Source organism: Mobula hypostoma, chromosome 6, assembly GCF_963921235.1.
Source record: "Mobula hypostoma chromosome 6, sMobHyp1.1, whole genome shotgun sequence".
Lineage (NCBI taxonomy): Eukaryota > Metazoa > Chordata > Chondrichthyes > Myliobatiformes > Myliobatidae > Mobula > Mobula hypostoma.
The window spans coordinates 30,109,823-30,127,438 of NC_086102.1; the positions used below are offsets into that span (position 1 = coordinate 30,109,823).

The 17,616-nt window shown below is 38.0% G+C and overlaps 1 protein-coding gene across 2 annotated transcripts in view; it reads right to left on the minus strand.

Annotated features, from left to right (window-relative positions):
* epha3 (eph receptor A3) overlaps positions 1–17,616 on the minus strand; it is a 288,707-nt gene that overhangs the window by 262,332 nt on the left and 8,759 nt on the right. For both annotated transcript variants that reach the window (XM_063050489.1, XM_063050488.1), the window contains exon 2: positions 4,200–4,264. In XM_063050489.1, coding sequence (XP_062906559.1) covers positions 4,200–4,264 — 65 coding nt within the window. The remainder of the gene's footprint in view (positions 1–4,199; positions 4,265–17,616) is intronic.

Genomic DNA, 17,616 nt, shown 5'->3' on the forward strand with positions numbered 1-17,616 from the left:
ATGATAATGTGGTAAATTGGATCAGCAATTTTGCTGATGACACTAAGATTGGAGGCGTTGTGGACAGCGAGGAAGGCTTTCAAAGCTTGCAGAGGGATCTGGACCAACAGGAAAAATGGGCCAGAAAATGACAGATGGAATTTAATGCAAACAAGTGTGAGGTGTTGCATTTTGGAAGGACAAATCAAGGTAGGACATACACAGTAAATGGTAGGGCACTGAGGAGTGCGGAAGAACAAAGAGATCTGGGAGTTCAGATACATGATTCCCTGAAACTGGTGTCACAGGTAGACAGGGTTGTAAAGAAGGCTTTTGGCATCCTGGCATTCATAAATCAAAGTATTGAGTATAGGAGTTGGGATGTCATGGGGAGGTTGTATAAGACATTGGTGAGGCCAAATTTGGAGTATTGTGTACAGTTCTAGTCACCTAACTACAGGAAGGATATCAGTAAGATTGAAAGAGTGCAGAGAAGATTTACTAAGATGTTGCCGGGTCTTCGGGAGTTGAGTTACAGGGAAAGATTGAACAGGTTAGGACTTTCTTCCTTGGAGCGTAGAAGAATGAGGGGAGATATGATAGAGGTTTACAAAATTATGAGGGGTATAGACAGAGTAAATGTGAATAGGCTCTTTCCACTTAGATTAGGAGAGATAAACATGAAAGGACATGGCTTTAGGGTGAAAGGGGAAAGGTTTGGGGGAACTTCTTCACTCAGAGAGTGGTGGGGGTGTGGAACGAGCTGCCATCTGACGTGGTAAATAGGGGCTCACTCTTAAGTCTTAAGAATAAATTGTATAGGTACTTGGATGGGAGAGGTCTGAAGGGTTATGGACTGGATTGAGGTCAATGGGACTAACGGAATAATGTTTCGGCACAGACTAGAAGGGCCGAATGGCCTGTTTTCTGTGCTGCAGTGTTCTATGGTTCTATGGTTCTATGAAAGGCAAGTGCTTGAAAGAAAAAGCAATAGGTTTATAAATAATCCTTGAAACCCATCCAAAGGCCTGAATGATTCTGTCATTGAACTCCAGAGTAAGTGCATACCAGTCAGTGCTGACTAAGCTGTTAAATATAATGAGTCACAAAGTTACTCTTAGCACCCATCTGCTTCATAAATGATTCCTGTAACACAAGAACGCTAGACTTCAATCATTTGTTAATATCCAAAGCCGCACTTGCTAAATGAAGATAGTTTTCATATTGGTAGAAAGCTGTTCATCTTAACTGAGGCATGAAAAGATGTTGCTGAAATAACAGCACCTCTCTGTGCTTTCTGCTGCAAAGGAGATTTAACAACTAATACAGTTCCTTGATAAATCAAGGTAGTAAATAACTCTGTGAAAAAACTGCATGCAATTGGTTTGAAAAATGGCAGGATATCAGAAAGATGCGTAAAATGGTTTTGAAAAGAATCGCATAAGAAAAATGATAACAGTAAATACTAATCCCAACAGGGTTTCTTTATTGGAATTGTGAGCACAGCTGTCACTGGGTAGAAGGTGAATCCTGAAGAAAGAGAAAAGTGTTGGGTAGGGAGGCAAGAATAGTAACTAAAATGACAAAGGCATGAGATAACGTTGAAAAGAAGACAAATTGACAGAAGAAGTAAATCTGTGATCTTGATTCCGAACACTGTTTATTCTGCATCAACGTTTAATTTACCTACAATGCCATTTTTTGGTATGTCCCATTTTCTGGTTTGTCCCATTTAGAACACAAAACCATAATAGGAAAAGTGGTCAATCCATGGCTGAAAAGGGAAATTGAAATGAGTATTCAATACAAGGAAGAGGTTCCTGAAGTTGTCTGAAATACCAGTAGGCCTGAACATTGCAAGCATTTTACAACTCAACAAGAATTTATAAAGAAAAACAAGATATGTCTGTAAACTAGCAAGAAATGTAAGAAAATCAGACCTTAGGTGCTTCTGTAAGTATGCAAAAAGAAAAAAAATCTAGTGATGGAAAATATGGGCCCTGTATGAACAGAGAAGGAGTGATTTCTGGCAGAGAATAAGCAAATGACAGAGTAAGAGGATGATTTCAATCTGCACTGTGATGCCGTAACCAGCTTACATTCCCATTGGTGTGTTTGGCCCACCGACGCTTTGTGCTCATTTCTCATTAGATCACTAAGTTTGAATTCACTCTTTGTAACTATGAGGCTTCCAATATCTCACAGGTATCACTTCTGCAGCCATTTGGTAAGACACAGCATTCTGCAAAAGGCAACTCCACCTTAGACAGCTGACCCTAAAACCCCACAACCTCTCCGCCCAGAAGGCTATTGGCAGATTTTCTACTGACTCAGAGTGCCTCTGATGATCAGTCATTCAGAAGGAGCTGAAATAGATTTAAATAAATTTAAAGATTACAAGCTATTATTTTTAAGTTCAAGGTTCAAAATTTAAGACTTGTGTCTCATAAATTAATTACATTATTAATATTAATTTTAAAAAGAACCTTAACTTATTAGTGAGGATCAGATGCAAATGGCTGCCTGGAAATCATGGACGAGCTGTATTGCACTGATTGTTAGTTGATGATTGTGAAGAGAACTGCTGACCAGCTACAAGGTCAGATCGTCACGGACCTGCCTTTATATACTGCAGCCTGGAAGTACGAAGGGTCAGGATATCGGGCGGGGGGGGGGGGTGCAACTGACCTCCTGCTCTTTTCCAGGACCAGGCACTGCAACAGGGAGCTCCTGACTGTATGAATCAAGGAGTCAGCCTTCATACCTGGCTCTTTAGCTTTATGCCAACTACTGTAACAATTCATGCTTGCTTTAGTATCTAGATTTGTTTGCATCCAAGTTCAATACTGGCAGGAGAGTATATTTAAGACAATAGTCCTTTTGGAGTTATACAGGATTCTGGTACGTTTGCCAAGACACGCGCAGTATCAGGGAGATTACTGACAGGCTGTTACGATTGCTGTGCCAGTTATCAATAGGTGAGATAAATGCATATTGTGCATGCGTTAATTCAAGACTAAGATAAGAGAACAGATGGAGAACATATCTAAAGCCAGACCATTTAATTTCTAAATTATTATGGGTATAAATAGATTCAATGAAGCATTTAGAATAATATCTAACCAAATTCAAGTTAAACCTTGGTTGACCTGCTTGGTTAATATAGACATCAAACACCTTCATAAAATAACCCTTTATATTAAGTTAATGTTCTCTTTAAATTCCTTCCTGATAATAATGTTGAAGCCCCATTATTAAAAGATGCCCCGAAAGCTTCTGCCGGTTCTGGTGTGATGCTCATTCTAAATATAAGCTAATCAAGTTGCAGCATGGCCACACCTCTGCTATGTATGTTTGAGTTGAGGACAGTCCTGTTTTTGGCTTCACCCACAACTGCATTTTCCACTAGGAAATGAGTAACATTGGGATTTTGCTCTGGTTCATCCCTTCAGCCATTTTATTCAGGAGAGCATTATCAAGACCATTCAACTCAATGCAGGAATACGGTTGTGAGATATGGTTCCACTGTTCTACACATCACTATGATCATCAGCTAACACTGGAATTCCAGTGGCAACCAATGGCTGCTCATATTTCTGAAGTGGTCTTCCAGCCCACCTAACAGACGACACAAATTTAGATAATTACCTATTAATTACACTCCCTACAATGTAATTTAGATTATTGGCTAAACTGCAAGAAAATCCCATGTTGACTGTCTAATGGTCTATTGACATTATGTGTACAGTGTGACTAATTTGGTTTTGATCAATTTATACCTTAACCAGTGGTTAAATGAACTCTTCTGAACCTTCGGCTTATTGACCGAAATAACTGTTTATTTGTGATCAAACAACACTCTCTTCCGATGACTATCCTTGTGACTCAGGTAATCTATCTACATCTTCAGTTTCTGTTTGAATCAACTGTTGGTGGAAATAAACAGCCCAACGTGAGAGGGAACAGTGCTAGAAACAAGGAAAACATTGTGATGCTGCGGATTGATGAAAATGAGATTTTAAAGGACGAATATTCATGATCATTAAACCTTAACTTAGCCAATCTATTCTAAGTAGCACAATTTTCATTGCTCATTTTTCTGCATTAATCCCAAACTCCTGCACCAAATCCATAATGAAGTGAAGATTAGAACAAGAGTTGTTAAAATTTAAATCATCAGTTAAATTTAAGCATTTTGAAGACTGTTGGTCTGAACTTACCCCATGTATCGGGTAGGATATCCAACCCAGTTCCCCCTGTGCAGTTTTAGAATCCAGGAGATTAACTGTGGAGACAAATAACAGCCAATAAGCAAAAAGCCCCACGTTTGCTCAACAGAAACTTTCTTCAGATGATTTAAGACAATTAATTTCCAAATAAATTTGCATCTTATCTGAATGCCAATTTCTCTATATATCAAGTCACTGTTTAAATGAAATCTTAAATTTGTGTATGAAATACAGTCACTGGACACATAAATAGATAACCATTATGGGATTATGTGTAAGGTTTTACTACAGTATATACCACAAAGAATTAATACTGTTCAAAATGCAAAGGCAAGCATGAGCTACCTGAGCTTTATTGTGTGTTTAGATTTTCTTTGGATTTAATTGTCCTAATCTCAAGGTTGACTGTTGAATATGCTTGTCATATTTTAATTGTTCCATTGTCTAAAACTATGCATTATACATTTGAATCCTGATAAATACACAATTAATTTATCCTGAATGTGGTGCTTGAGTGAGAGTAACATATTGTGCCAACTGAACAAATTAATTCCCAATCTGCCTGCGGCTAAACCTCAGCTGCCAGGGTATCAAAAAACAACAGACACCAGCAGGGTACAAGAGTATCATTTTATAATGTTTACAATATTATAGCAATTCACGAGAATGCACTTTCACTGTTCAAGTACCAGGATTTTATGACATGGTAGGAACTATACAAATTATAATTCTTATCATATTGTACAATATTGGTACGCTACACAGTGAAGTTTTTCACAGTAATTTCCTCTTTATGGGGAGGATATGGAAGCTTTAGAGAGGATGCAGAGGACATTTACCAGGATACTGCTTTGATTAGAGGGCATGAGGAAAGGCTGAACAAGCTAGTGTTTTTCTCTTTGGAAAGAACAAGGATGAGAGGAGCCTTGATAGAGTCGACAGCCAGAGACTTTTTCCCAGGGCGAAGATGGCTAATACGAGGAAGCATAATTGTAAGTATAGTGGTCAGGGTCAAAGGTAGGTTTTATGTAGGTTGGATGCATGGGAACAAACTGCCAGGGGTGGTTGTAAACTCTACCAGGTAGAGGCAGTTACATTAGGACATTTAAGAGACTCGTAGATAGGCATATGGATGAAGGCTAAAATGGAAAGCCCTGTGAAAGGAAAGGGTAGGTTAATCTTAGAGTAGGTTAAAACACCAGCACAACACCATGGGCCAAAGGGTCTGTACCATTGTGTGCTGCTCTATGAATGAAATAGCAATTGTTTAAAGTCTTGCCTCATCCCTAGATGATACAACATTGTTTCAGAATCAAGAGAATATTATTGAGTTTCACTCATTGTTGTTACAGTCAGACACAGTAAGATCAGACTAACAACAAATGAATGCTGCATGAGAGAAGATGTGATCTTGTTGGGACCTGAATTGAGCCCACTGAATGGATTACTTCTTTCACTCGGTAGGAAAAGCTCTGCACCTCTTCTTTCCAGCTGGTTACAAATCCAGGTTCACTCCAGGTTTAACTTGATGCTTATCAGCAGTATAATGAGAGAGTGGGCCAAACAGGATGAGTGATAAGCAAGATACAAACAAAGCCTATCCTTCAGAATGAAATTATGGAAATTCTACCATCCGATTTAGTTGACATATGGGAGTTTGAGTCAACATCTTACCTGAAGCTAAAATACTAGCACACTCACTCAGTTCTACCTTGAAGAGACAGTTGTGATTGTGCATATTACAGTTTCCAACTACGTTGTGTTTGAATTCATTGGGAAAAAAGGGAGTCATGGACTTCTCTTGAGGAAAATAGTGATCATGAACCCCTTGGAAAAGAACACTAAGACTTAGGACACAGGAGTAAAATTAGGCCATTCAGCCCATCAAGTATGCTCCACCATTTGATCATGGCTGAATTATTTTTCCTCTCAACTCCATTTTCCTGCCTTCTCCCCACAATAGCCAAGAACTGATCAACCTCCACTTTAAATATACCCAATGACTTGGTCTCCACAGCCATCTGTGACAGTGAATTCCACAGATTCACCACCTTCTCGCTAAAGAAATTTTTCCTCAATTCTGTTGTAAAGAGCTGTCCTTTTATTCTGAAGCTGTGCTCTCTGGTCCTAGACTCTCCCACTATTGGAAACATCCTCTCTACATCAACTGTATCCAGGCTTTCCATATCTGGTAAATTTCAGTGAGAAAGCTCTAGCCAATACAGGCTCAGAGCAATCAAACACTCCTCATATCTTAACCCTTTCATTTCCAAGATATTTTTTGCAAAGTCTTCTGGAACTTCTCCAAGACCTACACATCCTTTCTTAAGTTTGGGGCCCCAAACTGCTCAGATTCCTCCATATTTGGTCTGACCCGGGCTTTATAAAGACTCCGAATTACATTTTTGCTTTTATATTCTAGTCCTCTGGAAAATAAACTCTAACATTTCATTTACCTTCCTTAATGCCAACTCAACATGCAAGTTAACCTTTAAGGAATACTGTACCAGGACTTCTAAGTCCCTTTGTATTTTTGAATTTATTCCATTCAGAAAATAGTCTTCGCCTTTATCCCTTTTACCAAAATACATGACATCCTCTTCCCTACACTGCATTCCATCTGCCACTTGTTTGCCCATTCTCCTGATTTGTCCAATTCCTTCATGCAGACTCCCTGTTTCCTCAGCATCACCTGCCCCCTCATCTTTGTATCATCTGCAAACTTGACCATAAAGCGATCAATCCTGTCATCGAGATAATTAACAAATAACATGAAAAGTAGCAGATGCAACACCAACCCCTGCACAACACCACTGGTTACCGGCAGCAACAAGAACAAGGCCCCCTTTATTCCCACTTCTAGCCTTCTGCTAGCTGGCCAATCTTCTGTCCATGCTAGTATCTTCCCTGTTCTACCATGGGATCCTGTCTTGTTTAGCAGCCTCATGTGTGACAAGTAGTCACTCACTAGTGGTCATTTGGTATCTTTACTCTCCTGTATTTTCAGACACAAAGGGACAATTCTGAGCAATATACTTGTGATTGGAGTAAGGACAGTTGCTGCTGTGGGTTTTGTGAACAATTCATTCAGTGATTGGGGCAAGTGTGTGGACATGAAATACTTAATATCACCAGCAGTGTCCCATGGCATTTCCACCCCAGTGAAAACACTTAAAACTACATTGAAATCTCTGAAGTGTTACCCCATTAATCTGCATTTTTTCATTAAATTCTGACACCTTAGCACTCCATTATTCAAACGAAACCAAGACTAGTGTTAATCAGCACCTCCATCACAGATTGGAACATCTGTTCAAAGCACTTTCCACATTTCTACTTATCAGACAGTGATATGAGGATTTCTGAAACAGAAATATGAGCTCATTTACATTGTTCTTTCACAGAACTGAAATATTCAAAGGCAATTCAATGACCGTAGGTAAAATGTGTTCCCTGATTTGTCAAAAGCAGTGAAGAATCACTCTAATATAGGACTAACTGTTCCAAGAAATCAGAAGAAACTGAAACTAAGCTACTGTCTTTAGTTCCTCCATTGCCAGTACTGTTTAATATAATATAGTCTGCACTAGCTATGATACCAAAGTGCTAATGGAATCAGTAACACTTAATCTTACCGAACCGATGTGTGGGCAGATGGGTGCAAGGAAACTGTATGAACAGTTAACAGCAAAGCTGCAAGATTAACAAAAGTATTAAACTGCAGATTCCGACATCCACCATACATAAAATGAAATGTTTTTGATTTATGGAAGATTGCATAGAGTCATAGAACAATACAACATGGGAACAGGCTCTTTGGCCCTGTGAGTCCTCACCAACCACAATACCCACTCAGCTTGCCCCAAATTCCTGCTTTTGGCTCATACCCCTCAAATCCTACCCCTTCCACTTACGTATCATTGTGCTTCTTAAATGATCCAATTGTACATATCTCCACTACTTCCTCTAGAAACTTGTTCTCTACGTTCACCCTTTGTGAAAAGAAGTTGCTTCTCGGGACCCATTTAAATCTTTCCTCTCTCTCCCTAAATCTATGCTCCCTATTTTTAGTCATTTCTATGATGGTAAAGGATGATCATCTACCTTATCCATGCCTCTCATAATTTCGATCATTTCTATCAGGGCAACCCCTCGTTCTCCCACATTCCAAAGAATAAAGTCCCAACCTGACCAACTTCTCCGTATAACTCAGGCCCTTTGGTCTCGCCAATGTCCTCATGAATCTTTTCTACAGTCTTTCCAGATTAAACACATCTTTCCTACAACAGGGCAACTAAAACTGTGAACAGTATGCTAAGTGTAGCCTCACCAATAACTTATATAACTACAACGTAATGTCCTAATTGCTATATTCAATGCTAAATGCCTTTTATCATCACCCTGTTGACCTGTGATACTGCCTTCAATGATCTATGCACTTGTACTCCTAACTTCTGTTGTGGTACTCACCTGACCATGCCAGCCTCCAGAGTTTAGATGCTCCAGTTCTCCAGAGAATGGCTTGCTGGCAGTGTCCCTTTAAAGGTTCTGTCCTGCTCCGCGAATTGGCAGCCATGTATTGGCGCCACCATTTGGATATTTAAAGAGCATCTGAACTCAGGTTCTGGGCTCAAATGTCAGCTCAACTTTGGTTCAGTCTGCGATTGCTTTTAGGATTTCTGTCTCATTTGGATTCTCATTTAGTCTCATCAGGTTCAATTCTAGCATCTAGTCAAGAACCCTGTTCTCGTCTCAGTCTCGAAATTGGGTCTAGATTCTAGTCTTGGACACTCCAGCACTTTGGGTTCTTACCATCCTCGCCTAGGCCTCCCAGGTGCTCTACCATGTAGTATAAATCCTGTGCAAGTTTAACTTACCAAAATGCATCTGTATTGAAATCAATTTTCCTCCTCCTTGAGAATTTTTCTGCAGCCACTCAGAGGCTTCTTTGACCCTGGCACCCAGGAGGCACTCACCACCCTGGCATCACTTCTGCAGCCACAGAATCTCTTGCCTGCCCCCCTCACTACTGGATCTCCTATCCCTGCCACCCTGATAGGAGATTAGATAGCGAGGGGGACACCCTGTCTGATTGATTGTACCTTTTGTCTCTGAGCCTCAGACCAGGCACAGTGCCAGAGACCCGACTACTGCTGCTTCCCTATGAATGAACATCCCCTCAAAGGTATCCAAGGGAATATGGTTTATCTGTTAGTGAGGGAACTGTCTACAGGGGAACCCTGCACTGACAGAAACCGCCTACTTTTTATACAGAATCTTAGGTTTGTTACACTACAATAGATGGTAATTCATGGGGCAAGATTGGTGGTTGACTCAAACTCTTGAATGGTTTTGCAGGCCGACGGAAAGCAGATTATCAATATTAGCAAGAACCTACCAGGTATTAACTCACAGTCTACCAGGTATTGTCTCTCAGTATCCTAATCCATATCTGTTGGAAGCAAAAAGATGCCATGGACACTGCCAAATAGTCAGTGACCTCTGCTCGCTTGAGCTTAGAAGGATGAGGGTGGATTCCATTGAAATCTACCGAAATATAGAAATGCTTACATAGAGTAGACATGCAGAAAGTGTTTCCAAAAGTGGGAGAGTCCAGGACCAGAGGGTTCAGCCTCAGAATAAAAGAGTGCCTCTTTAGAACAGAGATGAGGATGAACTTCTTTAGCCAGAATGTGGTGAATTTGTGGAACTTATTGCCACAGGCACATTGGGCACATTTAAAGTAGTGGTTGATAGGTATTTAGTTGGTAAGGCCATCAAAAGTTATGGGGAGAAGGCAGAAGAATAGGGTTGAGAGGGGTAATAGATCCGCCATGATTGAATAGCAGAGCAGACTCGATAGGCAGAATGGCCTAGTTCTTCTCCTGTGTCTTATCGCATAAGAGTGTCTGGGATAAAGCACAGCTAGGAAGGACCTTTCTGGTCCCATAAAGAAAGTTTAAAACAGAACGGCAAGCCATTTATCTAGATAAAATACATGCTATTCTGTTTAAGGGGAGGAAACCATTGGTCCAACCTTTTCTAATTCTCTGGCTGTAGCAATGCTACCAGAACACTGCAAGACTGCTAATGTGGTAACATTGTTTAAAAAGGAAGAAAAGAATAGGTTGAATAAGTACAGGACAGCCAGACTAATAAATATTGATAAAATTATAATTGATAATACTCTGAGCGACAGCATAAATCAGAAGTTTGATATGCAAAGGTTAATCAAGGATAACAAGCATAAGTTTGTTGAAGGAAGACTGTAATTGAGTAATTGGATTACATTTTTGAGAAGGGAACAAGATCAATAAGATTAGGAAACAATATAATTTACATGGATTTTAGCAAGCAGCTTGGCAAATATTGCATCTAACAGGCTATTCAGGAAAGTCTTGTAATCTGAGAGAAAGAAACATACTGGATTAAAAGTTGTCACAATTAGAGAGAACAAATCATAACGATCCATAATAATATTAGCGACTGTGCAGTGAGGTTCCATATACACTACTTAAGTGAGAGGACTTTCAATCATACCAATATCTTAGATGAATTTAGAGTCTATGATTAAGAAGACTTCAGTTGAAAGTAACTACAGGAAGGTATCAATGTTCTATCAGATAAACAGAACACAAAGCAAACTTTAGATAGTGGCATTATTATCTACCTCCATTCAAAATGTATGGTCTTGTAAGAGATCAGTGCAGATCAGCCATTAAATGGTTGTTATAAATTACTACTGCCAACTATCTGGAGTTATCTATTGCCATCCCACAGAGTTATCGATTGTCACTTCATGTGAAAACACTACAGCTGTATCCACTGTTTTGCAGCATTTTAATGTGTGTATGACTGTGAACATGCATGTGTACCTATGCATACTTAACATGTGTGTTCATATTTGTGTGTGTGTGCAAAACTGTTTCATCAATTTTTATGTCCCTGAAGAATTTCTTTATCAAATGTAAAAAATAACTTTTTTTTTAGAATTCACTGATCCAGAGAAGTGTTGTTACTTTGTTACCATTTGAGAGTTTCAAGAAATGAGGGGCAGAGTTATATATTTTTTATGTATTTTATAGTGCATGCCTCTTGGTAAAATTGCTTCAGCTGTCAAGTTATATAATCCCAATATAATCCCAGAGAAACAAGTAACATTTATTCTTGTGTTAAAATAAGATATGAAACACTTTGCCAGCGAACAAAAATGACAAATGCAGGATTTATTGTTGGGTGTATGACACAGTATCCTACAAACTGTAGCAGTCCATTGTGAGTAAAGCCTTCCCCACCAATGAGCACATCTGCAAGGAGTGCTGTCTCAGGAAAGCAGCATCTATCATCAAGGACCCCCAAGACCCGGGACATGCTGTCTTCTCACTGCTGCCATTAGTAAGAAGGTACAGGAATCTTATGATTCTCACCATCAAGTTCAGGAACAGTTATTACCCCTCAACCATCAGGCTCTTGAACCAATGGAGATTGCCCCATTATTGAAATGTTCCCACACCTCTGGACTCACTTTCAAGGACTCTTTATCTCATATCCTTGATATTTATTTATTATTATTATTATTATTATTCATTTCATTTTGTATTTTCACAGTTTGTTGTCTTTCACACACTGGTTGAATACCTAAGTTGCTACAGTCTTTCAATGATACTATTATGTTTCTTATTCTATGAAGGATTTACTCAGTATGCCTGCAAGAACAGGAATCTCATGGTTGTGTATGATGACATATATGTTCTTGGAAAATAAATTTACTTTGAACTTGGAATGGTACACTAGGAAATTTGTTTACTTTGGTGGAACTATTAACACAATTAAAATTAGCCATTTTAAAGGCAGTATTCAAATGGACAAAATTCAAATGATGTACATACGGATTCAAAAAAGCTTGAATTCTGGATATTTACATAAAGGAATTTTATCTAAGACAGTTCTTCCTGTTGGCGTAGTACTCTCCCTTAGATGTGATTTGCATCTTTTTTATGTATGGTGCACAAATGTAGAGGTTGGTAGAACAACCGGTGATGCCAAACTGTGCACAACAACCCATGACAGGCAAGATCTGTGAATGATTGAGCCCACTCGCAGTGATGCAGGCCTTGACCAGGATACCAGATTTTCCACACTATTGCAAGTTATTTCTGTTAGCATTTAGACACACCTTTCATTCAGCTTTCTTAAAGATGTTACACAGTAGAATAATAAATTATCTGACAAAATTTGAATTCAATCACAAAAAGGATAAATTGGGACAGAATTTATGAGGTTTTAATGGCCAACATGTTAGCAGAAAGAAAGTTCTGGATGTATTCAAGGGTAATTCCAGAATTTATAACTTACGCAGCTGAAAAAGCAGTAAGATAAGTTTTGGACACCTTACACAATTATCCAGTTTGGAAGACTGCTGTGTCCTGGAAGAGTTGTAGACCTGAAGGAAATTGAACTGATGATGTGATGGAAAGATTTGAACAAAAAGATGTGTATCTGAACATGAAACACTGGCAGAACTAAAATGAGTGTATTCTGATTTAATTATACAGCACAGATAGGGCAAGCTAATATTGAAACAATACCTCGGAACAAAATTTTTATAATAACTCACATGAAATTATTAATATTAATATTTCCTATTTTAGATGTAATTTAAATATTACCAATTAAGGTTTTGAAGTATAAGGTTACAATTGTCATGAGAAATATGTTTAACACATTCTCCTCTTCTGCTACTTCATTAGAAACACACATCTATTTAAGACAAACGTTGTTTTAAAGTAAAAAATATTGAAATATTATATGAATGTATTAGCTTCTAAGCATCTTTATCACCCAGAATAGTTCGAAGGTATCCCTAACAAAAAGCAATGGATGAAAATATTGTTTTCAGGGGAAAACAACTGGTTTGTTTTTGTTTTAGCTTTTTGGTGGACCTAACCGACTGCCTCCGGCCCAAGGTTTTCAATCTATTATGTTCTTATTGTTTATTAATGTTGCTCTTCTTATGTCCCAGTGGGTGCTTACTACTCTAATAGGAATGTTGCGGGTTCTCTCAGTACAATCAGATTTATGCAAATCTACATGCACTAACTGAAATGCTGAATAGCCAGCCAATTAATGCATTCACACCAGGGGACAGTCTCCTCATCTCAAAAATAAAATGCCTGCAAGAAATTGAATGAACAGACCCAACATTTTAAGCAAAAACTGGGTATTTCCCAGTAAAGTTGCACATATGTGTGTGGGTCTCTGTTTGTTGTATGTAATTTCATTTTTAAAAATAACATCATTGCAGCAAATGCGAAATCATCATACAAATTTTGATGAAAGTTTGTTGACTCGAAACCTTACTAAGTCTTTCCCTCCATCGCTCCATCATGACTTATGGAGTGTTTTCTGTGCTTTCTGTTCTTAATCAGATTGACAGCATAGCCTCTTTTTGTTTATAAACTAAACAATATTTCAGAAGCCAATAGTTCATCTTAATTAATAACTGTTTTAGTCTCAAATCCATGCGTAATCATGGGAAAATTAAGTTGATGAGTTTGGAGCTGAGGTTAGCAACATACATAAGAAGCTTTACCTTGTAGTTAGCTAAACAAAACACAGATACTGCTAAGGAAGATTTATCCTGCCCATACCCCTCACTGATTCCATTGTCTATGACAGCCATCAACCCTTTGATCGGTTGGAAAACCATGGACTCCACCTTCCTGGTCGCTACTACTAATTTGTAGAGAATGAAGCTGTCAGTTTTGACGAGACAAAAACATACCTGAAGGCATTTCTGGAATATAGTGCTGGAGTTTTCTGACAATAAAACCGTGAAAATTTCAACCATGCTGAATTGAAATTTTGTTGGATATTTCTTTTGGAATGCTGCATATGGATTTTAAAAAGTGCACATAGACTATTGACTGATCCAGTTCATGTGGAATGGAGTGATAGTCTTAAAAGGGTTAATAGACCAAAAGTGTGGGTACAATGGACAATAAAAAAGGAACTAAAGATTTTATGAAAAGTAGAATTAATGTAACTTTTCAATTGTCACTTTAGTTGAGCTATATTGTGACTGAGAGGTGATCTGTCATTTCAGTGAAATTTTTTAATAATAGAAATGAATAATTTTGCTGCATACTAATAAAAATCAAAACACAAACTGAGCAAAAACAAAAACCTAAATATTCAACCTGCTTTGTAAACCCCTTAAAAATAGATTTCTTGCAAGCTGCTGACCTTTTAGAAAGTAAGTACTTAATATACTTGCATTAGAGGAATAATGGTAGAAAACTGGACATGCCGCACCAAAAGCACAGATGTGCAATTCTGACTTTGGAACTGAGTTCCAGCTTTATCTATCTCCCGTAGAGATATTATCGCAAAGAAGTAATATAAATTCACTCTACCCAAACTATATGATAGTGGATACCACTTTGAATTCATGCAATGAAGCTTGATGACTTAACAATTATATCAACATGTCAGAAGCAAAGGTAAGCTGTAACAATTGAGTGCACAAAAAAGGGGCTGACACATTTTGTAAAATAGATTAAATCAGCCATTCTGATAAAGAAACATAACTTTCTTTCACTCCTTCACCGTGTCAACCTGACTCTTTTGTTCCTCTTGTCAAATCTGAGGAGCTGTGCATTCAGACTAGTGGTGGATATGAGTGGTGTAGGCAGGTGCTGAATGCAGTCTTGAGGTACTCTGCAAGGTCAAAATGCTAAAATAGGACTCTGTCTGCCTACTGGAATCCACATGAAGATTAAAAGACCCTGTCCAACTGTTCAAAGACAAATGCAAAATTTGTTTATTATGTTTTGAATTATGTTTCTCTTCTGATATGCACTCTGAAAAAAGATTAACCATCACTGATATTATTTTTGCATTGGATTTTACTTTATGCAAAATGATTGTGGTATTCACCTGAATTTCAAAGTAGGTCATGTAAATGAAGCATTTTTCCTTGTTCCCAAGAAATGTGATAATATAGATTGATGAAATTCCTTCCATTGTTCACAAGTATTGAAATATAGTCCAAGATAAATCATCACAATATTCAATACCATTCTGCTGCAATCATTTTTGAAATAATAATATGTGACGGCATCATATTCGAGTATCAAGAGACCTTCTTTGCAAGCAGCATCCGGGAATGGCATATGGGTACATGAATATTAATAATAATTGAGAAATAATTGAGGGAAGGAAGTATTTATGCACTCTTGGAGAGTCTTATACATAGTAGCCAGTGTCTCATTTGTCTTTACCAGCTTCACAGCAAATAAAATATAGTATGTTTGAAATCACACAACAAAAATAATTTATGAACGCAAACACGAGGAATTCTGCAGATGCTGGAATTTCAAGCAACACACATGCTGCAGCAGGCCAGGCAGCATCATCAGTTTATTTCATAGCGTCTTCATTTGTAGGATTGCAAAAAGATAGAGTTATAAGAACTACCTTGAGGAAAAATCACTATGACAAAACGTTATAGGTGTACTATTACTGAAAGGGTAGACTACTAGATATGGATATAAGGGAACACTCCAGGGACTTAATTGACACCAAAAAGTCTACCAAAAGGTTTCAGGAAGCTATCGTTTTGAAAACAAGGTTAATGATTGAAATTACTCTGTGTGTCACAGTGTTTTATTTAAACCTATTTTTGTAGTTTCACCATCTTTCTGCAAACAAATAACATTTGAATTGTGAGTCTTCACAAAGCAGCTGGATGTAAGTAAAATGGCTTCTCATATACAACAACAAAATTCGTAACAGTTTGTATAATGCTAATTATATTCTAAGAATAGTTAATATAGTACAAAATGGTTAATTGTAAATGAATCAAGCAAACTTCCATGAGGTTTCATTGTTGTGTTGAACGTGTGCATTTTGCAGGCATGCTGCTTGGCATTTATGGGCATTTCATTTTAACTTATAAGAAACCCTAGTCACCTCAGAGTGTCGATAGTGCTTTTAAACTGTCATGGCAAAGGCTGCATGTACCAATTTTGTGTGGAATGCTTTTTCATTGTAATATGTCATAAAATAAAATTTAACATAGATGCAGCATGAATCATAATTGGAAATGAATGGCTTAATTCCAGCAGACATGGTGGATGAGTGTTTGATTTCAGAATTTAAAAGAAATTTGGGTTTGTATATGGATGGAAGAGGTACGGAGAGCGATGGTCCAGGTGCAGGTTGATGGGACTTGGCCAAATAATAGTTTGGCCAGGATTAGATGGGCTAAAGGGCCTGCTATTTCATTTCATTTTCCACGAGTTGATTCAATCATGGGAGCTTGTTGCTGAAGGATAACCACTGTCATCAAATACATGGAATATCTGAGGTATAATATTAATTATACACTGTAGCAGTAATCACAATCATCCCATGCTATGAAATAGAAAATTAATGAAAAAAGACCTCAAAAGAAAGAACCAACATCTTTTCAAGACATCCACAGTGAAGAACTTCTGAAGTGCTTTTATTTTGTATTATGTGAAACAGAGTTAATTTGTACACAACAAACACCCACCCCTAAAAAGCAATGTGATAGTGACCAGATAATCCTGTTGTTAGTGATGCTAGTGAAAGGGTATATAATGGATCTTTTGTAATAATCCAAAATGGATTCAGTCTATCCAGAAATTAAGATTTAATCATATCTCAAAAGAATCAATACACCACCACGATCTAACTTAATCACAAACCATTCTACGGGAATTGTATAGGATTATATTTGAAATACGGCACATAAACAGGCAATTTGGTTCTGACAATTATGTTCCAATGTGGCCTCGTCCTACTGAACTAAACCCATTATTGTATCACTCCACTTCCTTTGCCTGCACCTGCACGTCCAGTCTTCATTAAAATCATCTCAAGTATTCACATCAACCACTCCCTGCAGCAGCAAGATCCACATTCCCACCACTCTTTGGGCAAAAATGTTTCTTTTAAATTGATAACTGTCCTTCCAGCTTTCCTCCAGCCTTCTGCTGCCCTGGATTTCCAGCGCCTGCAAAGTCTCTGATCATGTTCTTCTCTACAAGTGGAAACACTCTCACTCTCTGCACTCTATTCAAAACCCTTTAAACCTTTGAAGACCTCTATCAGGTCACTTTTCAAGAGAAAAGGGATTCAGGCTGTTCATTCTGCTTCCTTTTCTATATCTCTGCTTCACTGCTCTCAACTCCAAGCATTCCCACTTTACAAGCTAGAAATGTATTTTTATATGACAAATCTCAGTATGAAAGTGAATCGCACCATGAAAATTTGAATTGATTTATGGTATTTTACATTGAAATATTGATACTTATGAATTTCCACCACTTTTTCTAACCCAATGACAGGAAAGGCATGAGTGTTCAATCTGTTCCTCATG